A 24,834-nucleotide genomic window follows, 5' to 3' on the forward strand; every position below is an offset into this window, starting at 1 on the left:
TTTCGGTAAAGTCACGTAGGTAAAAAAAGAAAATCCAAATAAATTAAATCACGACAGATATTTTTGCTGTGCCTTTTTTTACACCTGATGAGGGAGGCTTGTGCTGCCTCCGAAACGTCGTGATTTTATTAATTTTTTTACCTACGTGACTTTACCGAAAAAATTCAAAGGATAGCACAGAACATCCCAGCTCTCCGTCCACACCCCGCTAACAACACCTCCGGCGTGGCCGGCTCCGCCCCAGGCCACGCCCCCCTTCTCGATCCTTCGGGAAGGCCCGAGCCCCCAACCACGTGACCCCCTTTGGGGCCCTTGGCCCCCCTTTATCCGGTCACGTGTCCTGTTGGGTTCACGCAGTGTCACGGCCTTCGTGACACCCACCTACAGCTCCCATACCGAGCCAACACAGTGCAGTCTCAGTCGACTGCACGAGAAATGTAACAAGAATCCATTGTTGTGTGTGCGCCAGTGTTCTTCGTTGCAAGGCCCCGCGGGTCACTGGCTGGCCCTTAATGCGGACCCTGATAATACGCAAATGTGAAAACACCACCCCCATCATCCTCATCGTGCCATCAAACCCAGCAATGGTTTCAAATGTGTGGCGGCCCTCACACTTTTGTGAAAATGAGTGAAGAACACGTGTATATATATGCGGATGCTTCATGAAGCCAGCATTTACACAACTTTATTCGAAACGTGCATCATGATACAAGAGGTAAGAAGAGTCGTAACAATCAGTAAATTGTAAAGCTTACTAAAATGCTCATCGCGTTTTTGTTTTGCCGATAGGTCTTGACTGGCCACGGTGATGAGATGCGATCAGTGACATGTTATACTGCCCAGGAAATGTGCGTATGCTGAACAGGCAAGAATTTGTATACCACCCAGTGATAGTCCAAACCAATGTTAGTATCCCCAGTGATTTACACACAACTAAAAAGACGTACATCTTCCATAGCAGACAGAGAGGCAAGTAGGCCGCTGTTTAAGAACATTTACCGCGCACCTATTTTTCAAAGCGAAGCCACAGCGCTCATTTTACAATGTTTGAAAAGTTGAAAATAATTGACGCGATTTTTGCTTTGAAAAATCGGTATGTGGTCAAACGGTTAACATTGGCCGCTATGAGTCATAGTGGAATTTCGTTTTGCAAACTTAACGGATAACAATGACGAAACTGTGTGAAAAGTCATGTTACTTCACAGCTGTTTTATACAATGCAGAGAAAACGTTTGTGAATCCCCAAAGAGAATTATGTACATTCCATTGTATCACCATGAAAGCTTTCCTGAATCAAACACAGTATTTTCGTAAACGTTCAATAGGGTTTATATTAACCAATGCCATGTGTTTTTAAACAAAATTATATACAGTAAGTGGGAGGTTTATGGCGAGGTAAAGTGTGGGAACACCTCCATCCAGTCAGCGCGTTGATCGCAGCGTAGAGCTTGGAAGATTTTGATAATTGTCCCACAAAAGTTTCGTGACCAATCACTTGGGCCTGACGAAGGTCAGAAACCCCCACTCGACGATGACGTCACCAAGTCCAGAAAATCGTCTTCAATTGGTTGAGTAATCGAACCGATAATTATCAGTCGAGGAACACATTTTTCATATGATCGAATATCACAGCTCTCTCGTCCAGAATGTCTAGAAATGCCGGGCTAAGTCATGGATGGTTCGCACCCCGGCATATCGATCCTCTTAACAAACCCCGTTATTTAATGAAACGCCCAAATTATAATAGCGTTCATATCACGTTTATGTGATACAATTTTATATAAAAAGCAATACAACAGGTCAGATGAAAACACCGCTCAAAATCAAGAGCCAACTTTAGAATGCAGTGCTCTGCTGTAGCAGTAACGGTGCAGAATCTGGGACTCGGGTGCCACGTAATTTCTGCTCGGCGTGGTGAGAGCGATGTGAAAAAAATCTTAACCTTTCTCAATTATATTCTAAAATATTGTGAATGTCTCCGTTATAAGGCTGTACTATGCAAACAAAAATAATTGTTACGAGGCACATCGAACAACGTATAATATATATTCTTGGTTCTTTCGGTAAAGTCACGTAAAAGGGAAATAATATAATATTAAACATAAATATTTCCCTTCTACGTGACTTTACCGAAAGAACGAAGAATATGAATCCCTGCAGTCACGAAAGCTTTAAATAAAAATGTAACGTATAATATATTTACACCGAGGGGCAGACTGCAAACAGACCTGGGGGGGGGGGGTGAAATTTATTAACTAAATAGGTGAATGAAAGCCAACTAGTCAGTTTGGAATGTGAAAAGCAACATGGAAACGTGCCAGAAGCCTAATCGGTGCACTCCCCACGATGATGCATCGATCAGAAACATGGACATTGACAAAGGTGCTGAAACAATGATGGCAAGTGCAGACGAATAGACCGACAGGACAACACCAACGCACAAAAACAAAAGTAATCAATTTCATCGACGTCAGTCAAGTTGTCAGAAATACACGTCGATGGCAGGTGATAGTCAGTGACGGAATGGAAGCCAGAGACGACAGCTCAAGGGGACAACCACTGTGGACAAGGAACGATGAGGACAGCTCATGTGCGGCGACGAGGTGGGTGGTCGTGGCATCGTGCAACAGTTGAGGGCGACGATGGCCATGGGGAGGCCTTGGCCCAGCTGTGATGATCATGGCCGATGAAGATTTGGGCCGTGCTTATGGCGACGAACGTCAAAAGTTTTTGTAATTGCTAGCGGGCATCTCCGCACGAGGGCTGCGTGGTTTTGGTTGCATTGACAGCGAGTCCATGAAGTAACCGGGCGAGCTCAGGTGTGGGGTTCCTCACGATGTTTTATTCTTTTAATCACTTTCCCCCCACCCCCAATGTTATCCCGATTGCACAACCGGTGCCATCTCGGTATCCATCGGATCGCTCGCAGAGCAGTGCAACCCCCTTGTGCTGGGAGGATGGCCCGCTGAACCGGATAACACAGAGCTACCTCTGAGATCCATTCAAGTGAACTCTTGATCCACACTTTTAGGGGGAGGCAACGCTTTTCCAACTTGCTTTGCGTTAAGAGCGAGGCTTGTCACGTGACAGTTTAAGTAATGAGATGTGTAATTCCGCCGATTTAAACGCAAATGTAATGCGACAAAATCACAAGTCTCGCAAGAGCTACAATGTGCAATACAAATCGATGTGCAGACAATGCGACTGGTAATACATTACTTTTCACACTTCAGTATTTTATCTCCAGGAGGGCTTTTTCAACAAAATATCCCACAAAAAACTGTAATTTGTACCGGGCCTCCAACCAAACATTTCATGCTGTGCACAGTATACCCACCGCCCACATTATTTCAGACGCACTTCCACCTGTCACCCAGACACCTAACACTTCCCTTCACTTTTTGTCACCGTAAATTCACCGTCTCCATTCCTCTGGCCCAGGGTTTTTCATTGCAGGGCCCACGGGCCACAGACGGCCCCCTGGTGGCCTTGAGTGCGGCCGCCGACGTGCGGCCCCAGACAATACACAACATGTCAAAACACCTCCCATGATCGTCGTGCTGTCAAACCCAACAATGATGTCACATGTGTGGAGGGCCCTCACACCGAGGATGTCTTATGGGCGAAAGTGGGCCCCCCTCCACCACCACCACCTCTCTGAAAATTTTTGAAAAACGTCGCTGCGCCTTCGAGTCCCCTCACTTGCCCCGTCGCTGCGGCTTGAGGTATGGGTGCTGCAGGACCTCCACCGCAGTCACCCTCCGTTGTTTGTCCCTCTCGAGGCACCTCTTGAGAACGTCCACAAGCTCGTCGTCGTCGTCCACCTCGGGGAATGGGATGGCCCACGTGTGGTCGCAGATGAACTTCATCTTCTCCCAGTAGCTAAACTTGTGGAAGGGCAGGCTTCCGTAAGTCATGAGGTACAGGATGCAGCCGAGGGCCCACACGTCGCTCTTCGGCCCCACCTTGGCCGCCATCCCGAACATCTCGGGCGCCATGTAGTTGAGCGTGCCCGCGGCCACCTGCATCACGTTGCTCGTCACGTCGGCCCGCAACACCTTCGCGATGCCGAAGTCGATCAGCTTGATGTTGCCCTCCACGAACACGAAGTTGGCCGGCTTGAGGTCACCGTGGACGATGCCCTCCTTGTGGATGGCCGCCACGATCTGCACCATCTCGTGCCAGAAGAAGCACCGCTTGTGCGGCGCGGGCCGCCCCGTCTTACGGAGCCACGTGTGCAGGTCCACGCTGCCCAGCTCCATGACCATCAAGGTACACTGCTCCGTCACCTCGTGCTCCACCAGCTGGATGATCTTGTCGCTCAGGTGCTGCAACCGCTTCAGATGTTGGAGCTCCTCGTCGTAGGCGTCAGCCATCTCGGCCGTGCTCTCCGACATCGACACGTACTTGACGGCGCGGATGACGCGCCGCTGCATGTCGAGCGCAGAGAAGACCTTCCCGCCGCCGCCCTTGCCGATCAAGTTCAACAAGCAGTACGGCCTCCCCTTCACCGTCACGGTCCCTTTGCCGTCCCTCCACGCCATCTCCTCCTGGAGCCTCTGCTGCTGCTGCTGCTCCGTGAGAGGTCCTCCCGGAGGGTCCTGCAACTTCGCCTGGCCCGACTCCGGCCGGCGGGGCTGAGGATCAGCCGTCCACACGGGCTGCGGCACGTCGACACCTCGTGCGAGCTGCTGCTGCTGCTGTTGTTGTTGCTGTTGTTGTTGTTGCTGTTGCTGCTGTTGTTGTTGCTGCTGTTGTTGCTGTTGTTGTTGCTGCTGTTTCTGCTGTTGTTGTTGCTGCTGCTGTTGCTGCTGTTGTTGCTGCTGGTGCTGCTGTTGCAGCTGCTGTTGTTGCTTCTGCTGTTTTCGTTGCTGCTCGTGCTGCGGTGGTGGCTTGTGCGGAGGAGGAGGTTGCTGTATCCGCTTGGCCGACGGGTGTCCGTCCGAGTCCTGCTGCCCGCGTTTGAAATCGGACGTACAGAGGCGCTGATCCCCGCGGGCGTTTGCGCTGCCCGCTTCGGATTCCTGACCTCCTCCGCCTGGTATCGGAGTCGCCGCCGCCGCCTCTTGGCTGCGGCAGGAGCTTCGCTTCTCTCCGCGCACCGCAGGCAGGAGAGGCCGGGCACCGTCCTCGCAGCCACGGCCCTGGGTCGAGCCGTCGACGATCGCGGCGCTCCGAAGCGGCGTCTGACGGGCACCGTGGCCCACCGCAGCGGTGGCGCTGCTCGGGACGAAGCCACCAGGAGTAGCAGCAGCAGGAGCAGCAGCGGCGGCGGCGTTGTGACTGGCAGACGGAGTGGCGATCACCTGGAGGTTGCGGCTCACCGCTTTCGCCGCAAACAAGTTCTCTCTGGCTTGTAACACCGTCGGAGTGGCCACGTTACTTTTCAAGTCCGCGGCGTTACGCAGCAACGTACCGATTTGCAGCTGCTGCATCTTCATCTCGACAGGAGCATCACCGCCACCACCACCACCAATTCGCCTGGCCCACATCGCCGCTCTCCGACCATCGCTCTTCTCCTCGCCCTGCACCTGCGCAATATTCGTCGTCGGTGCCGCCATCTGCGGTACAAACCCAGCGGCGACGTTCTCCTTGTCGTGTACCGGCGAGACGAGCCGCTTGTTACCGGCGCGCAGCCTCCTGAACGCCTCGTCGAGGAGGGAACGCGGCTCGGCTCCAGCCTCCCTCGCCTTGCGCAGGATGGAGGCGCTCTTGTCGACCCCGGGCCCGTGGTCGAGGGCGAACTGCGCGGCCGCCACGTGGACGCGGGCCACGCGGCGGCAGGCGACCCGCGCGTGGTCGAACTGAACGCGGCCCTCACCGGGGTCGAGAGCCGCTCGCAGCTGCGCATACTGCACGTGAAGCTCCGCGTAGCTCCGGTTGCTCCCCGTGGTGCCCGCGTCCACGGTCTCCAGGCACTCGGCGTAGAGGAGGCAGAGACGGAAGAGGCCCTTGGAGCTGCGGTCGTTCGACTCCCAACGAAGCCGCTCGCGGTTCAGGAAGCGGAGCCATTCGTCGGGCCCCGCGGTCACGCCGCACGGAGTCGTCGCGCCGATGATGCTGATGCTGCACCCGTTGCTGGTGTCGCCCGAAACGTCGGCTCCAGGCGCTGGTGGAACTGCTCCGGGTTCTCGTGTTGATTGTTCGGATTCTGGTGTGGATTGATCAGATCCTGGGGCTCCTTCTCCTACTCCAGCGCCTGCGGATACGCCGGGTAGTTTCCACAGCATCGGTACCCCCATGATTTCAAAGAGTCCTCCACTCCGCGCCGGCTCATCCATCGCAGATCTCCCACTGCTTCCGAGGGCCGCACCTCTGCCACGACTCCCACCTCCTCCGCCATCACGCGGTGCCAGGCTAGGTTCCTGGTTCTCCGTGTTGGTCGCCGCCGCCGCCACGGCCACGCTGCCCCCGCGTCTGTTCTCGTGCATCTTCTGCAGGCGCGCAATCATCTGCGCGAACGCCTCCTCGTTCTCGCGTCGCTCCGCCTCGTCCATTGTCGTCCCGCAATGTAAATGTTGTTGTTGTTAATGTTGTTGTTTCGTGCGAGCTCCACCTTCACTCCAATGAGCGAGGCGGCGGCGGCAGAGGCGACCGTTAAGATTTGAATGGAGGCGGAAGTGCGGGCGCGAGGCGATGACGACTTCCGTCGACGCTCGTCCCGCGGCGGTGACGTCATCGAAGCGGTTGAACGATAAAATGACGTCATCTTACACAGGGAGGGAGAGGGGGTGACGTCACTTTACTAGCGAGCGACCGAGCCCGTCTGACACCGGCCCTTGAAAGTAATTCCAGCGCGGTGAGGTCATGTATTTGACAGGCTGCGCGTGACGTCACCTCTACCCTTATAAAAGCGCACAATACTGTTATAACGACGCAGTCCCGCGGCGGTGACGTCTTCTAAGCGGTTGAACGATAAAATGACGTCATCTTACACAGGGAGGAAGTGGGGGTGACGTCACTTTACTAGCGAGCGACCGAGCCCGTCTGACACCGGCCCTTGAAAGTAATTACAGCGCGTTGACGTCATGTATTTGACAGGCTGCGGCGTGACGTCACCTCAATACCCTTATAAAAGCGCACAATACTGTTATAACGACGCAGTCCCGCGGCGGTGACGTCTTCTAAGCGGTTGAAAGATAAAATGACGTCATCTTACCCCGGGAGGGAGAGGGGATGACGTCACTTTACTAGCGAGCGACCGAGCCCGTCTGACACCGCCCTTGAAAGTATTCTAGCGCGGTGACGTCATGTATTTGACAGGCTGCGGCATGACGTCACCTCAATACTGTTAAAACGACGCAGTCAGCGTACGTTAAGTTGAAGATTTAAACCAGTACAGACTACAGACTACTTGTGTTGAACCAATGCTGCTGATAGGATATGCAAACCCGCGGTGGATGTGTCATTTGTTATTGGGGCCGGCCGTAAATGACGTCACGAGATTTTGGACGATTTTTAACTCCCTCTCCTCGTCACGACGTCACAAAAAATCAGACCCCCCCCCCCTCAAATATGACGTCACAAAGCTCTGCCCTCCCCCCAAAAAAAAAACATGCTTCAAATCGCATGTTTTTTTGCGGCGCTGCACTCTGATGTAGGAGAAAACATTTATTAAAGTCTATTTAATTAAGTGGTTGTTAATTTATTTAAAGTTGCGCATTTTGATGTGACGTCACATTTCTCAAGCCCCCCCCCCCCTCGTCACAAATGTCTGACCCCCCCTTAGGTGCGTGACGTCATTTATGAACGGACCCATTGTTGTTACGTGCTTTGTTGTAAGGTTCTTTACCCGCCCCTACTGTGAAAAAGAGCTTCATAGCTCATCGGATTCCTCCAGCACAAACCCACATTCCGATTAACCTCGCTCACGATAATGACAATGACGTCGTGTTGCTGACAAGCAGCGATGTCTGACGTCACGGCAACGTGAACAATGACGTCAATTTCTCTTACTGAAGTCGTCGTCATGCCGCGTGATGACGTCACCGCGCGGCACCTGTCCCCTCCCCGCTAGCTGACAACCGCGCGTGTGGAGTCGTCGTGGGGGGGCCGCTCATCTTCCCTCCCTTCCTCCTCCTCCTCGCCATGGCGGTGGCTACGCTGTCCCTGCTCGCCGTGCTGGGCGTCACGCTGCGGGCCGCCCTCTTCCGCGCTCCGGCCTTCGTGGAGTTCGCGGCGGAGCGAGTCGAGGCCTCGACTCCCGTCACCGCCTGGAAGCGCGGTGAGTCTTGGGGCAGCACTCATCCAGCAGTGGAGCGGCGCGCGTGAGGCGGAGCTCACGGACACCGGTGACGATTATTCTGAACCCCCCCCTGGGCCTCATCTAGGTTCGACTCAATGAGTAGCTGGTGCGGTGTGTCAAACAATCGTCACTGGGGAGACAAAGGCGGCCGGGCGTGGTGCTGGGACACACACACCCCCCCTCGTGTGCCCGTGCCGGCCTTTATATCACTTGCCCCTACAGTCTGTTCGGGGGGGGGATCTTTGTTTTTCTTTGGTGCGATGTGTAAACATCGCCACTAGGGAGACAAAGGCGGCCGGGTGTGGTGTTGGTCACACGGAGGGGGTCTTTGTGCAGTGCGTGGATGTGAGATGCATTAGGGGAGTGCTGAACGCGGTGTCTCTGACACAAAGGGTGGCACAGTCTGGTTTATTACAATCGGGTTTAATTGTCTTTTTATATTAAACCCGATCATCTGAGATTGGGAGAAATCCGGTTTAATTGGTTCTAATTGCAGAACCGCACTTCGCCAACTTCTCAACGATGGGCTTCATCCATTCCAAGCTAAGAACTCACTGGCGCCCACGATTGTGGAGAAGCTCGTGTTCATCAAGACCAACCTGCCCACCGCATTCTACAACTACCCCGTGCCCGACGGCCCCGAGTACAATAGCAGCACCGACGAGGAAGCAGCCTCAGCCTTGGATCAGAGTTTCGTATTCATTAAAGCAGGTTTTAATTCCCCGAAATCGGGTTTAATTGTATTAAAGAAAAAAACCGGATGCCTGCTGCTGGAAAAATCGGATTTTTCCACCCATGCTCTGACATGGCCAATTGTGAACATTCTAAGAAGCAGGACTCTGAACTTGAACCCAGGCAGTCGGTTGTACTGATTCGTTATGAACCAATCTCGATTTGAAGTTTTCGAACGTTTGGCATTAATATTAGGAAGCCACTGGAGCTATGCACTTTTAAATAATCTAGATTGAGCATTCATGTATCTAGAACTGCTTGTTGTGTTTAGTTTGTTGTCCTTCCTCCACACCTCCTAAGAGCACGGTTGGCTACGTATGGTGCTAAAGAAGTTCAACATACATGAACAGAAAGAGTAGAATTACCATATGCTTTTTATAAGATGCATTCTGCTCTAGCCCCCCCCCCCTCTAAGTAAATAGTAAACAACAATCTTGATTTGATTTGAAGCTTTCGTGACTGTAGGGATCCATACTCCTTGGTTCTTTCAGGTAAAGTCACGTAGGTATAAAATAAATCAAATCACGACGTTTCGGGCGCAACTCAGGTGGGACAACCACAGCAAAAAACAATTGCTGAAATGGGCAAAGGGGCTGCTGTGACAAGAGGCTATATAGGTAAGAGAGGGGGGAGGAGCAAGGGAGGAGAGATAGAGAGGGGGGTAGGGGGCTGCGAGATCGTTCTGAACCTCCTGAGCTTTTCTTACACCAGACTCAAATCCAGGTCATCGGTGCTCATGTTGTATGCCTTCAATGGCCGATTTCAACCTCCTAAGATGCAGCGAGACACACCAAGCAAGGACCCACTGCTCAAACCCAGGCCGGTCGGTCAGCAGTACTCGTTCAATCTCACATGGCCATCAGGAACCAACGGGGATATCCTTACCACAACTAGAGGCGAATTACAGAAGGCCAGAAATACAGTCTTTCAAAACATGTTTCAAAATAGCGAATACTCCGCTTATCCATACTGATGTTGGGAGTAATGTCACATTGATATTCTCATCTCATCTTATCAGTGGTTATCTGCCGATACATTTTAATAATCTGATGAATTAGCCGCACACATATCCTGTTATCGAAAGATATTTGTGAATCGACTAACCAGGTGCATACTTCCTGGTGTGCCTCTTTTATTTGAGGATCAACGGGCGTTCCTGTACCAAGACAAACATTCTGTGCAATTGTATCCACGCAAAAATGCACTTTGGAGGGACACGAGTAACCAGAGAAAACTCATTACGCATGTGAAGAGATACCGCTCCACCGCTCAGTCACAATGCGGATAATTGTATGAATTTGTCATTGATCCATTATGGGCCGCGGATAATCACTCGTGAACAAGAGTTGTCACACTGTGCATGAATTTTGTTGTTGTTTGAATCTCGCCGTGTGGCTTTGGTTTTTCCTTTGCGTGAACGATGCAGTTATCGAGGCCATGACAATGTTGGACCTGGGAATCTCGCCGTACTCTGGGGACATTTTCCACGAGGTGATGGAGCCCTCTCGTTGAAGAATGCGTCGTGAACTCGCTGTGTCTCAACTCGCTAGAGCGGTGTTCTTCACTAATTTTCACAGTAGGGGGGGCCACTTTCGCCTATAAGACAACGGTGCTGAGGGCCGCCACACATTTGAAACCATTGTGGTTTGGCAGCACAATGGGGTTGGTTTCACTGTTTGTGTGCTGTCGGGGGGCCGCACGTCAGCGACCGCCAGTGGCCCACGGGCCTTGCAATGAACACTGAGCTAAAGGAACACCCCCCCCCCCCACCGAACACAAATACTGTGACTCTTAGATTATTCACCTCGGCTGTGTCCTGGTTTATCCAACCGACACTCCTTCGGCCCAGTCTAACCAGCATGCATGACACAATGCATGTATCGTTTGTGTGACAATGTTAATTGATGAATCGATGTCTTGTCATCGCAAGATGATTATGCAGGACACAAAGCCTAGCTACGCGTGTGCAATTTGAGAGACATGTTGTGTTGCTTCTTTTACCGAGTTGTAACCGAGTGTTGCTCGTTTTTCAGACGCCCATGATAATCTACGTCTTCCACTTCTTGGTCGACTGCTCTGAGCTTGTCTTCATGGTGAGCCTGCTGCAGTCCCTTGCGTTGTTCTGTGCTGTACAGCAGCGGTGGTCAACTGGGTGGCCCGTATCATGCGTCCGATTTCCATGCGTTTCACATTAATACAGAACAATGGATTGCACGTATGATTCAACGTGTGTATCGTGAGCGTAAACTGCTATTTTAATTGAGGAGTTTGATTGTTTATAGCTTCTTAATGTTGCGTTATACGCTGATGCTCAGGATAAGTGTGCATTGCTTTGTGGTGTGCTTTTTAGTCTTGGTACGTGTAAGACGTCCCTTACAGCAGAGCATTTCTCTATTTACAAATGAAGTGTATTAAATGCCATATATGCGAATGAATGAAATCCTTTATATCACTATAACCATATAACAGACTGCTGAGAAGAGAGTGGCATGTATTAACCTTCCCGACTGTTTTGTTTTGTAGTTTGTGGATGTGTTGACAACTGTCATCCTCTACCTGGCTACTAAACAACTAATGAACTATTTGGTGAGTGTCTATTATAATTACAGCATTAGTACATGCTTCTATTTGTTGACCATACATTCGCATATGCACCGCAGTATGTACATATTCACATGCGTATCATATGTGCTTGGACTTTTAAGATGCCACCAGACTGAGCTGACTGCCCATGGTGTCCAAGAAGTTGCAAAACCAAGTTGTTAAACAAATTAAAATTGTTGTAAATATCTAAACGCCTGATTTTTTTCCCACTACTCACCGGTGGGACCGTGATTTCATGAAAAAAGATTTACACCTATTTTTTTTTCAATGCCATATCAGTAATTTGGGTCATTTGACCGGACTATTGAAGTCTGGTCAAACGACGCGCATGTCTTTGGTCCTCGTACAGCTGTGGCTTCACACAGAGGGCTGTTCGTGTAGATCACTGGTTTGAGCAGGAAGACTCGTTGCTCTTTGAGTTAACTATTTAACTATTTTACACGCTTTTATTTAACTCACTCTGTCTGTTGTCGTATCCTCAAATCTTGTAACTAAATTTTTACCTACTCTCAATGTGGTATCGACTGCAAACTTGGTATACTTATGTCATACTGATGACAATACTATATTCTATCGTTAAAAATAAAATATATATACTTTTAAACAATCTTTTTTACATGTTATGATTCGGCTTGGTTCTAATTGTCCACGCTCAACTGACGTTGGCTGTAAATCACCACGGTCCCTTACGTTATGGCAAGCTTTGGGGCCACTTCTTGGAGTCGTGGAGTTCTGCCATTACTTGTACGCTACATTTCATTAAAGCGTGTTTTTAAAAAAGCATTTTTAAATATTACTTATTTCTTTTACCAGGTAAGGCCCGCTGAGCAATGTAGCTCTTTTTCGGAAGCGATCTGGCCGCAAATGATAGCTCAACGAAGTGGCTTATCACATGGAAATTTCTAGCAGCAAAATGCTCTAAACGTACGTTCTAATTGTGGAGGGAAAAACCGGATGACCCGGAGAAAAATCCACGTGACAAGAGGGAGGACATGCAAAGTCCAAATATGCAATAGGCGGCAGGGTCGGGATCGACTCCACAGCCTCCTGCATACCAGGCGAGCAAGTTAACATGCCGCTGACGCTGTTGTGTGTCCTGCTCCCCCGACAACTTGCCGGTTCCCCATCCTCTGTCCCGCCAGCACGAGCGGCAGAAGCACGAGCATCGCCTCTACAAGGTGGACACGTCTCCTCTCCTGCTGGACCCACGAGACACCAGCTACCTCCCTCTGCGCGTCGCCATGGCGTAAGGACAACATACAAGCATTGCTGTTTTAGTGCTTTTCAACTAAAGTTGAAAATATTAATGCGTTAGTTGTGTCCGTTTGTCTAGCAGCAGGTCGCTAAAGCTCACGTTAAGGCGATCCGATATGAATCAGACTTGAGCAGATCATCAGAAGGTTGCCCAAAAATCTTGGGTTAAAAACAGCGATTAAAGGATTATCCTTGACGGCCAAGGCAATGCCATAATTATGTTTGAAGTCATCTTTGTCCATCACACGTCAAGTCCGTATCACCCCTCCTGGTGACGTCATTATATATGACTTAATCTTCTTACGTCATGTGGCGTGTGATGTCATCTCATGTGGTTTGGAACGGTATAATTATTACGTGTCCTTGTCTCCCTCCGTTTACAGGTACCTCCTGAACCCCTACACCATCCTAACATGCGTGGCTCGGAGCACCTGTGCCATAAACAACCTTTTCATCGCCCTCAGTCTCCTGGCCACACTGCATGGTGAGAGGGCATGTGACAATGCATTAATTCATCAATTTAAAGTTTACATTTTTTCCCCCCAAATTTTAATCCGATTCTGATATCGGTGTCGTGTCACGAAATAAAGTAAACATGAAGAATTTCGACAGACCAATGGAAGCCTTCATGGGAAGGGAACGACTCGCAGAAGCTGATATAACAGAGCTACCGCTGATATTTTAAAATCTGAACTCTGGTGCATACAGTGGCAGTCAGCACTTTCCCACTCAGCCCATTCACGAAAGCTTCAAATCAAGATTGATTATTTTTTATTTTCAGAGTTGGAATTTAACTGAATGAAGTGGAAATCCAAATTGAACGTCGTGTACTTTTTTTGGGCAGTCATTGGTGACCAGGCTGAAACCGTCAACTTATTGCACACGAGAAACCAGCTTTATCGCAGCCAGCTGCCTGCATTCAAACCCAGGATATCAGCAGTGCCATCTCAGCACTGGAACGTCTTCACGACCGAGCCACCGCGATTGTAGCCGATTCTTCATCTCACGGCACACGCATCGAATAGTGCATGTGAGGGTCAATGATCTGCAGTCCGACAATATATGTTGAAGTTAACGTTTAGGCTAACGTGGCAGATAACACCAAAAACTTGGACGTGAAAAATTTGAAGGAATGTAATTGAGACGTTATAATTACGACAACAACACGTGATTCTTGAACCTAATAGTGGTGTTGTATTGTAGAAATTCGTTAAATCTGGGGCGGTTAATTGTTACACAGATAATTGGTGAACATCACCACATGCTTCTCCAGGAAAATGTGTTTCCACTGCTGTAATCTTCTGCCACTTGAATTTTTTTTGGTTTGCCATCACGCACTTTCAGATGCCCTTCTCTCCGGCCATCTGGAAGCCTCTTTTTTCCGACATTAGGACTTTTAAATGTAGATTGGAAACTCATTTCTTGAGAACTTATTTTCGTGTTTAGTTTGTTGTCCTTCCCCCGCACCTCCGATAAGCACGGTTGGCTACGTACGGTGCGAAAGAAGTTCTACAACATACATCATGTTTTGGACTTGAGGCTTCTGCCCACGTTGGGAGCTCATGTGTTGTAATTGTGTGTGTGTGTGCTTGTAGGGAGCATTCTCATGATGGCAGTTTTCCTGGCACTGGCCACCTACCAGTCCCTCTACCCTGTGATGCTCATTATACCTGCAACCCTGCACATGGCCCAGGTAATGCATGCATTGCTAATGTGTCTACCTCTCTGTGTGTTTCTATGTATGTTTGTGAGGTGGTGTGTTTGTTACGGGGGTGCAGTGGTTAGCGAGCTGCACTACGAACCCGGCAACACGAGTTCAATTCCCGCTCACGGCCGACAACAGTGACGATTATTTGAATCAGTCCTGGGCTTCTCCTAGGTAGCCTCAAATGAGCACATGGTACGATGTGTAAACTTTGCCACAAGGGAGACAAAGGCGGCCGGGCGTGGTGCTGGCCACCCACCCCCTCGTGTGCCATGCCAGCCTTCATAAGTGCTCGTATACAGCACTTGCCCCAACAGTCTGTTAAAGGCTATATGGGGGATCTTTGTTTTTTGTGTGTTTCTGTGTGCCAAACGGTAGTGGGGACCGGTAGCGTAGTGATTAACGAAATGTGCGATGAACCTGGCAACTCAAGTTCCATAACAGTGGAGAATATTTGAGCTGGTCTTGGGCTTCCCCTAGCTTGATTCAGCCGTCAATGAGTTCCTGGTGTGGTGTGTAAACATTGCCACGAGGGAGACATCGGCAGTGGGGAGACAAAGGCAGCCAGGTGTGGATTTTGCCATACCACCCTCCTCGTGTTCCATGCCAGCCTTCATAGGTGCTCACGAACAGCACTTACTTCCTACAGTCTTAAAGGTCTCATTGGGGAATCTTTGTGTGTGTCTGTGAAGCTGTATGTGTTTATTTGTGTGACTGCTCATTTGTTTCCGCACCTCCGATTAGCACGGTTAACTACGTACGGTGCTGAAGAGCTTTGACCTACATACTAATAGAGGCAATTATGAGATTTACTCCATCTCATTCGGGTTTTCAATGCAATTACCTGGTTATGTAAAAATATTGTAATACCTAGGTACATTGTGTGAGTTGTTTACATATGGACCATATAAATGCCAAATGTTTAGGGTGCCATGGTGGCAAGATGTTAACTACCTCGCCTAGTATACATGAGGTCGTGGGTTCGATCCCAACCCTGACGCCTGTATATTTGGAGTTTCCATGTTCTTCTCGTGGTCGCGTGGATTTTTTTCCGGGTCCTCCGATTTTTCCCTCCACATTCAGAATAAACATGCGTTGAAGAGTATTTGGCTGATATAAATTTCCACATGATAAGCCACTTCACTGAGCTATCACTTGTGACCAGTTTACCTGGTAAAATAAAAATAATTTATCGTTAGTTTATAGTTATTAGTTTTGACGTGATAGTCTGTGCAGTCTGTCAAATCATGAATTGCCAATGCCTCGTTCTCATGCCCCAAAGACGCGTCCACTTTGAAATCATTCACAGAAAGCAGTGAGACTTCGCCCCGCTGCTGGGAGATAAAATCTCATTTACACTCGGCATTGGCAGCTTCTCACCTGTCGAAATGTTTGCCACGTACTAATCACACATTATTTATTGAACTCTCAGGGCTGACGTTTAGGCAAATTGAGCGAGAGCGCTAATTGAAACGCGAATATTTTTTCACGCCGCTTTTGGCGAACCGCCTCGAGACCCATCAAATCTCTCTTCGCTTGAGAACGGCGGTTTAATCATGGCACCTCCGCCGATGGCGATACGCCATCTCTGAACGCCATCTCTGAACGCCACCCCCGCCTCCCCCACCACCACCCCTTGCCGCGTGAGCACAGAAGCACGTGAAGGGCGAGGCGCGCTGGAGGAGCCCCGCGTTCTGGGCGTTTGCGACCGAGTGCGTCTTCGCGTTCCTCGGCTGCCTCGCCATCCTCCTGTGCCTCTCCTTCACGCTGCTCGAGTCCTGGGATTTCCTCGGCGCCACATACGGCTTCATGTGAGTGGCACGGCGGCGCTCCTTGCGGCTGTCGCCACCCCCGTCCCCCCTTTGGTTAGCACAGTTGGCTACGTATGGTGCAAAAGAAGTTCAACGTATGTACGTACACGCGTACAAACCACTTGGTGAAGTGTTTTGCTTCGGGCGCGCGCTGTTAGATTCAATAGTTGCGTCTTTTGTCTCGATTGGATTGTCGATTTTTTTTCTTTCTGCGCTGTTTATCTAAATGAAAACTCGGCATGTAATGTGCACATTCTGTGAAAGTCAAACATTGTACTTTATTTTATTGTGTATGGCAATATGTTCGGAGCCTGAAGGCCAACGTTGGGGTCTGATAGACACGGGAGGGCTTCAGGAGAGAGTTTGTGTCTTTTTGCTTTCTATTTCTGTGAAAGGGGCGCAGACTACAGTGGTTTACTTTGTGGTCTAAAAACCACAAAATTGTTGTCATTGCTCACACACGCAATTCGCCACATGCATGCTATGCTTGGGAATTAATATTATTTCATGATATGGTGCTCTGCACCTTTCTGAAACTAAATGTTTCACGACCCGTGAAACATTTAGTCCCTGGGTTACAGAAGGGTTAGGTTCCCAAGCACGATCTGTAACCCGAATTTTCCGTATGCCGGAAACTGAACAATTTCCCCCCGAAATCAACGATAAAATCCCATCGCTAGAAATAGTTGTCTCCCTCCCCTATGGGTTTTTTTCACTCCTGTATCGTGCTGTCGTCCCTACCTGCATCGTATCGCTGTACATGCGCTCTGCACTTCCTATGATTCTTTAATTTGATCGAATATCTACCCTAACACTACGTCCATTATTAAACTGATGGAACATATACCGTATCCAATTGTTTATGAATACGACGAAACATTTTGATTTAAAGCTTTCGTGACTGCAGGGATTCATATTCTTGGTTCTTTCAGTAAAGTCACGTAGAAGGGAAACAATAACATTATAAAAATATAAAACAATAAAAAAAAATATATTGACTGCAACACAAGCAATGATGATGATTGCTTGTGTTGCATTCTAAACGTCGTGATAATTTAATTGTTTTATATTTTTATTATTTTATTGTTTCCCTTCTACGTGACTTTACCGAAAGAACCAAGAATATGAACCACGAAACATGTTAATATTAATTGTTAACAGAAAGTGGTCGCTTCAGAATTTTCGTTTACGGTGCGTTAGGACAGGCCGAGACTTCTCCGATTGCTGTTGGCTGAGACCATGAGCAGTCGAAGTGTAATTGTGTTAAATAAAGCACATACAGTAAATAACTCGTGACATAAACTTAAAAAGGAGAAAACTAGCAATAGAAACAATGAAAAAAAAGATAGTTCTAAGCATAGAAAACTAACTGTTACGTAATGCTACAAAAGAAAAATAATTACGTAACGCGACAAAAAATTACATTTACCGTAATCCTAGTGAATCTCGGACTCTGTAAAGGCGGCGTTTTGGTGGAGCACAGGCGTAAGGGGGGGGGCTCACATCTCGCTCCGCGGTATTCATCTGTCACCTCACCGCGATGCACGGTTTGCGTTTACATAACTAACACAAAAAAATCCGCATATTAACATATTCTTTACCTGATTTATGGGAGCATTTCCGTGAAGTCGGATTTCCCCAAGTCGGCTCTTCTTCAGCTCCGGGGACTTACAGTCTAGGGAATTCTTCATGGCATGTTGCTGACTTAATATATCACAACGAGACTTATTCTGAACCTAATTATACACCATGTAACACGATGTTTGTCCCTGGGTGTTATTTTTGTAATTGCTTTAGGTATATAAAATGGCTATTATTCTCCACAAACTTTGCTTTTGTGACCAGGACTTTATGTGAAGGAATGACACAAATGCACACCACGTTTTCTCATTGAAAATTGGATAATTTAAAAATATCACTGTCCTGGTCACAAAAGCAAAGTTTGTGGGGAATAACAGCCATTTCCTGTACTTTTGAGGCATAAGCAATTAGGAAATAACACTTACTACCCAGGGACATAAAAAAATATTTTTTCGTTACACAGTAATTACCATTGGCAAAGCAAATTCGAAAGTGGGCTGAGGTTCAGATTAAGCTAAAACAACCTTTTCAGCCAGTACATTAAGCGAGTCTCTGTTTTGTTGGGGGAGTCCATCGTGCAAAGTAATGTTATTGTAGTTTCATTATGGTGATGGTAATATTCATGATGATGACAAAGATGATGATGATGGTGGTGGCAATGATAGTGTTCATGTGGATCATGACATTAATCATGATGATGGCGATAGTGGTCATGGCGTTGATCATAATGATGACAATGATGGTGATGTTCTATTTAAAAAAAATTTGACCTATTTTTATTTTACAAGGTAAGGCCCACTGAGCTCTTTTTCAGAAGCTACCTGGTCACAAATGAGAGCTCAACGAAGTGGCTCATTGTGTGGAAATGTATATCAGCCAAACACCCTAAATGCGTGATGTTGATTCCAAATGTGGCGGGAAAAACCGGAGGACCCGGAGAAAAATCCACGCGACCACGGGGAGAGAGACACGCAAACCCCAGATATACAGCAGGCGTCGGGGTTGGGATCAAACCGACTACCTCCTGTATACCAGGCGAGGGAGTTAGTGCCTCGCCACTGCGGTGCCCTCGTGTTGATCATGATGACGATGATGATGCTGGTGATGCCGATTGTAGCGTTGATCACGACGATGATAACGATGTTGATGGCAATGATTGTGTGTGATGGTGTGAGCAGGCTGTCTGTGCCCGACCTGACTCCCAATGTGGGACTCTTCTGGTACTTCTTCACCGAGGTGTTTGAGCACTTCCGCCTCTTCTTCATCTGCATCTTCCAGATCAACGCCTTCATCTACACCGTGCCGCTTGCCGTTCTGCTCAGGTGTTTGTCACGTTCCCTTCCCGTTTCACGGTCGAGGCGACAACGCTTTTCCGTACATTGGTCGACTTTTCCATTGGTGATCGCTGGAATCCACCTCTCCACCAATTGTTGCATGAGATTTCGAGTGCAGTAAGTGGGGCATATGTACCTGTACGGTTGCGGCCCTTGTGTCAATCCACTGCTGGATGAGACCCCCCCCTCCCATTCCATTTGGGTCGTGGGGGTTACTTGATCGTTTGCCCTGCTTCTGTGTTTACTCTGGTTACCATGCACGGTGCATTGGGATCTATGGATGAAATGCGCCTGACAAATGTACGTTATTATGTGTATGAAACTTCACCATGCTGATGAATAGACGTTGGTAACGACTGGGATCATAGATCGATTTCGCCGGACTGCCATGTGTTGTGTTAGTGCGTCATCTGGATACAACTGCCACCCGATAAGCCAGTCAATTGGCTGTGCATTGGAGCTCCCGCCATACACAATTTGACTTAACTGGTCCCACGGCAACTTGTTTTGCTTGCCAATGTCATCATGATAAGTTTATGATAGTAGTAATAAGAAAAAATATGACATTGTTATTTAATGTTGCTCCTCAAGCGGTTCACTTGAGCTCTTTGATTTCAAACAAGTTGAAGTTATTGTCACCATATTCTGATTAAACTAGCGCAGTGGTTAGCGTACAATTTTACAACCAGTAAAGTTAATTATAATATAATTACAATGATCGATAAATTTACAGCGAAATGGGGTCTGGAATGTTATTTACCCAAAAATCATTGTATTAATACATATGCTTGTACGTCCACAACCACACACACGGACATGCACACACATACACGGACATGCACACACACACACGGACATGCACACACACGAACGGACATGCACACACATACACACACACACGGACATGCACACACACACGGACATGCACACACACACGGACATGCACATGTACATACACACACACACGGACATACACACACGGACACACACGGACATGCACACACACACGGACATGCACACGGACACACACACACACACGCGCACACACACACACGGACATGCACACACACGGACATGCACACACACACGGACATGCACACACACACGGACATGCACATACACACACGGACATACACACGGACATGCACACACACACGGACATGCACACGCATACACGGACATGCACACGCACACACGGACATGCACACACGAACATGCACACACACACGGACGGACATGCACACACATACACACACGGATGGACATGCACACACACACGGACATGCACACACACACGGACATGCACACGTACATACACACACACGGACATACACACACACACGGACATACACACACACACGGACACACACACGGACATGCACACACACACACGGACATGCACACGGACACACACGCACACATGGACACGCACGCACACATGGACACGCACACACATACGGACATGCACACACACACACACGGACATGCACACACACACGGACATGCACACACACACACGGACATGCACACACACACGCACATACACACACGGACATACACACACCGACATGCACACACACACGGACATGCACACACACACGGACATGCACACACACACGGACATGCACACACACATACACACACACGGACATACACACATGGACATGCACACATACACACACACGGACATACACACATGGACATGCACACATACACACACACGGACATGCACACATACACACACACACGGACATGCACACATACACACACGCACATACACACACGGACATACACACACGGACATGCACACACACACACGGACATGCACACACACACACACACGTGCGCCCACAGCAAGCACCCCTTCTTCCACATGTGCCTGCAGGTGGGGCTCATCGCCGTGTTCAAGTCGTATCCCAGTGTGGGCGACCTCGCCCTCTTTCTGGCACTGCTGCCCATGTGGACTCACCTCAAGTGCTGTGAGACTCGATAGCCACCCACCCAACCACCTGCCCACATACCCACCCAACCACCTGCCCACATACCCACCCAACTACCAGCTCACCTACGCACCCAACTACCAGCTCACCTGCACAATAAATCACCTGCTCACCTAACCAGCTGCCTACCCACCCAGTTACCTGCTCATCCACCTGCCCACGTATTCACCCATCCAACAATCTGCTCACCTACCCACCCAACCACCTCACCTATGCAACCAATCACCTGCTCGCCTTCCCAGCTGCCCACCCACCCATCGAGTCATCCACCTGTCCACTCACTCACCCACCCATCTGCTGACCCAACTTAATTTTCAGTTAAGGTTAGGGCTAGAATTTTAGTTTTTGTCAGTGTTGATGTTAAAGTTAAGGTAAGGGTTAGAATTCAATTAAAGTGAGGCTTATAGACAGTGTTACGTGAGGTTAGGGTTGACATGAGTGTTGTGTTAACGATAATCTTAGCACTATGGTTGTAGAATTACCAATAATGCTGTCCAGGTACAGCCGGCGAAGCTCTTGAGAATACATATGTGGGCCTCCCCTAGGTCGACTTAGCCTCAAGTGAGTGCCTGGTGTGGTGTGTAAACATCGCCACTGGGGAGACAAAGTTGGGCCGGGCGTGGTGTATGCCACCCCCTCATGTGCTGTGCCGGCTTCATAGGTGTCGCAAACAGTACTTGCCCCAACGGTCTGTTATAGCTATACGAGGAATGTTTGCCTTTGTTCTCTGTGTGTGTGTGTGTACGTGTGTACGTATGTGCGCGCTCGCGTACCCTAACGTGGCAGACCTGAGGAACACGCTGCTCGTCACGTGCCTGCTGGTCGTGTGCTCCGTGCTCTTCCCCGTGCTCTGGCACCTGTGGATCTTCTCCGGCAGTGCCAATGCCAACTTCTACTACGCCACCACGCTGGCGTTCAACACGGGACAGGTGGGCACCACCTCCTCCCCTGCCGCCACCCTCCCGCACGGCCCACCCAGTGCCCGTCGCTCAGTGGCGTAGCTATCGAGTGTGAAGGCGGTGGAATGGCACAGGGGACACGCAAGCTGTGGTCTTCAAAATCTAGCCATGGCTAACATCAGTGAGGGCTCAGTTTCAGTTTCATTTATTTGGTATAGCCCCGTGAGCCATTCGGGTGCAACCGCAACAAACAAAAAACAAAAACGTGAACAAGAAAACATCTTAAAGTGACTATGCGCAAACAGAAAAGTCCAGGAAAAAACTGCAAAAGTCTTCCAGAAAAAAAAGCACCGTACACCAACGCTGTATGCAAAAATCCCAGTGGGATGCAAGTCAAACAACAACAACCACAAGACAACTTAGATTAAAGCCATCATTCTTACTCCGTACTACAACAAACAAACATGGCCAAACCTTTGCCCGCCCACGGTGACCAGCGGGGCGAAGTATGGTCACACATCCCTCACGGCCGACATGCCTTAGGGAAGCCTTATCTCTCGGTGGACTGCTAAAGGGTTGTACATTGCATTGATTTAAGTTAATAGAAATCATAAAAAACAAACCAAGAGCAGAATACAAAATAAAATTATGAAAATTATACCGAAGAAATATTGTTTCTCGAATCGAATAATGACCGCTGGTTTGTGACATCAAATTTCTGGGGAGATGTGTTGTGATCTGCCTAATGATGGAAGACGATGGTTGGACATGCTGTGTGTGTGTGCGCAGATCCTCCTCATATCCGATTACCTCTACGCCTTCCTACGACGAGAGTTCCACCTCTTTCACGGCCTACGCGTCAAGAGCGACGACGGCAAGGACTCGTACGTGCTGCTCAAATGAGATTCAGCAATCTCGACGACGACGAGAAATTCTTTCGACAACAACAAAACTATCGCCGAGGCCGGACTTGAGCGAGGCGGTGAGGCGCGCCGTGCAGATTGAACGCAACTCTCGCATCTTCGGTACTGAAGGCCCTCTCTCCCCCCCACCACCACCACATCCCAGCTCTCCCACCAATCCACCGTTTCGTGCGGTTACCACCTGGGGAATGGATCGCCACGTGAATTAAAGGGGACGGAATCTTCACCGGTGGTGATGTCGCACGAGGCGATGCTGTCCAAAACAAGCATTCGTGTATTTGTTTTCTGGCCTTCTGCTATCGCGACGTTGCGAGTAAGCGAGCACCGAATAACTGCTTCATGTTCGGCAGAAATAAAAGAGATTAATAAATACTAAAGACCTTCGACACTGGATAGTTTTAAACTGATTGCCATCAATGTATCATCTGTGCTGTGTTATCTGTCTGACATATCTTGGAGAACAATTTGGGAAAGATCAAGCATACATAGGCTTTCAGTAATGATGTTCAACATGCGTTTGTCTTAAAAAGCATTTATATTCATACGGAATCTGATGGGTAGTTATCAGGGGTAAAATACGTTTGCGTGTTTGCAAATGGTCCTCCTTTTACACTGGTTTGCAAATATCCCTTCGATCAATTTGGCTGTTTTTAAAAAGACAGCTTGGAACGTATTGTCATCTTTACGAGAGTAATCGTCACCCCGCCCACCCCACCTTGCCGACAGAGCTGATGCATCTCAACGCTCTCAACCTTCATTGGAAAGAGTTGGAAAACATACGGTGCAATTTGGCTTCAGCTTGGGGAGGTAATGTGAGTATTGCTGATTTGGCCCAATCGTGAATGCGGACGGTGTACAATCCTACTTGCAGGACCACGTGATGGTTTAATTTAAAACGAGTTACGTTTGTGTTTTTGCCGTTTTTTGTTTGTTTTGTTATACGTGTTTTGGATTTGTATGTTTGGAGACTGATCAGGGGCAGGGACTGTCTTTTACACAAGTAGAATGAGCAATTATCGGTATCGATGGTTGACTCCAAACCTCGTAATGCGGTGAATGCACTACGTGGTCTACTCTTGTCGGAATCGTTTTAATAAAACGCAAATGTATTGCTCAGCCAATGCGTCTTCTTTCTTGGTTAGGTTTTGTTGATAATATGCACGAGTTTGAATTCCTTAAGGTTTTTTTTGGCTCGCCATCTAACAAAAACAGTCACCGGCATCGCGTGCTTTCAGATGTGCTTCTATGGCCGTCTGGAACGTTCTTCCTTTCGATATTAGGGAGTCACTAGCTATGCACTTGTAAGTATAGTTTGAAAACTATTTTTTTTAGAACTGCTTGTTTAGATTGTTGTCCTTTCCTGCACCTCCAATGAGCATGGTTGGCTACGTACGGTGTGAAAAAAGTTCATACAAAGAACCACAATTATAACAATTTCCTGTTTAGAATGAGCATGGTTGCAGGAACGTATCCTCTTATCGATGTATTGCCTGTGTAGTGATCATGTTACGTTGGTGGCCCCCACGTATCCATTTACAATCTGTTTTAGTGGTGTACTTAGTCTGCACGTGTAGAAATGTGTAACGTTTTAATTTTGCATTCGATTAGACCAGCGCATGTACACATTTACAAGTATGTGGGGATCATCCATCCATGTTGTAATGTGTAGTTTTTAAAGGCCCACTTCAAATTGTCATTACACCCATTTGATAGTAAACGCCCTGATCATTTGCTGTTGAAAGCCGA

General features: G+C 48.6%; 2 protein-coding genes across 2 annotated transcripts; one reads left to right on the top strand and one right to left on the bottom strand.

Annotated features, from left to right (window-relative positions):
* Nucleotides 1–646: 646 nt before the first annotated feature.
* TTK (TTK protein kinase) lies at nt 647–6,631 on the bottom strand. Its single transcript, XM_078613823.1, has one exon. The coding sequence runs from the start codon at nt 6,495–6,497 to the stop codon at nt 3,699–3,701; it is 2,799 nt and encodes a 932-aa protein (XP_078469949.1). The 5' UTR covers nt 6,498–6,631; the 3' UTR covers nt 647–3,698.
* A 1,331-nt stretch (nt 6,632–7,962) lies between these two features.
* Nucleotides 7,963–24,204, top strand: PIGU (phosphatidylinositol glycan anchor biosynthesis class U). Its single transcript, XM_078613824.1, has 12 exons — nt 7,963–8,224; nt 10,404–10,468; nt 11,011–11,070; nt 11,501–11,563; nt 12,724–12,827; nt 13,219–13,319; nt 14,431–14,528; nt 16,194–16,351; nt 19,111–19,254; nt 21,121–21,245; nt 22,053–22,195; nt 22,955–24,204. The coding sequence occupies exons 1-12, from the start codon at nt 8,089–8,091 to the stop codon at nt 23,066–23,068; spliced, it is 1,311 nt and encodes a 436-aa protein (XP_078469950.1). The 5' UTR covers nt 7,963–8,088; the 3' UTR covers nt 23,069–24,204.
* The last annotated feature ends 630 nt before the right edge of the window (nt 24,205–24,834 follow it).

This window comes from Lampetra planeri, chromosome 42 (assembly GCF_965212315.1).
Source record: "Lampetra planeri chromosome 42, kcLamPlan1.2.h2, whole genome shotgun sequence".
NCBI classification, from domain to species: Eukaryota; Metazoa; Chordata; class Hyperoartia; order Petromyzontiformes; family Petromyzontidae; genus Lampetra; species Lampetra planeri.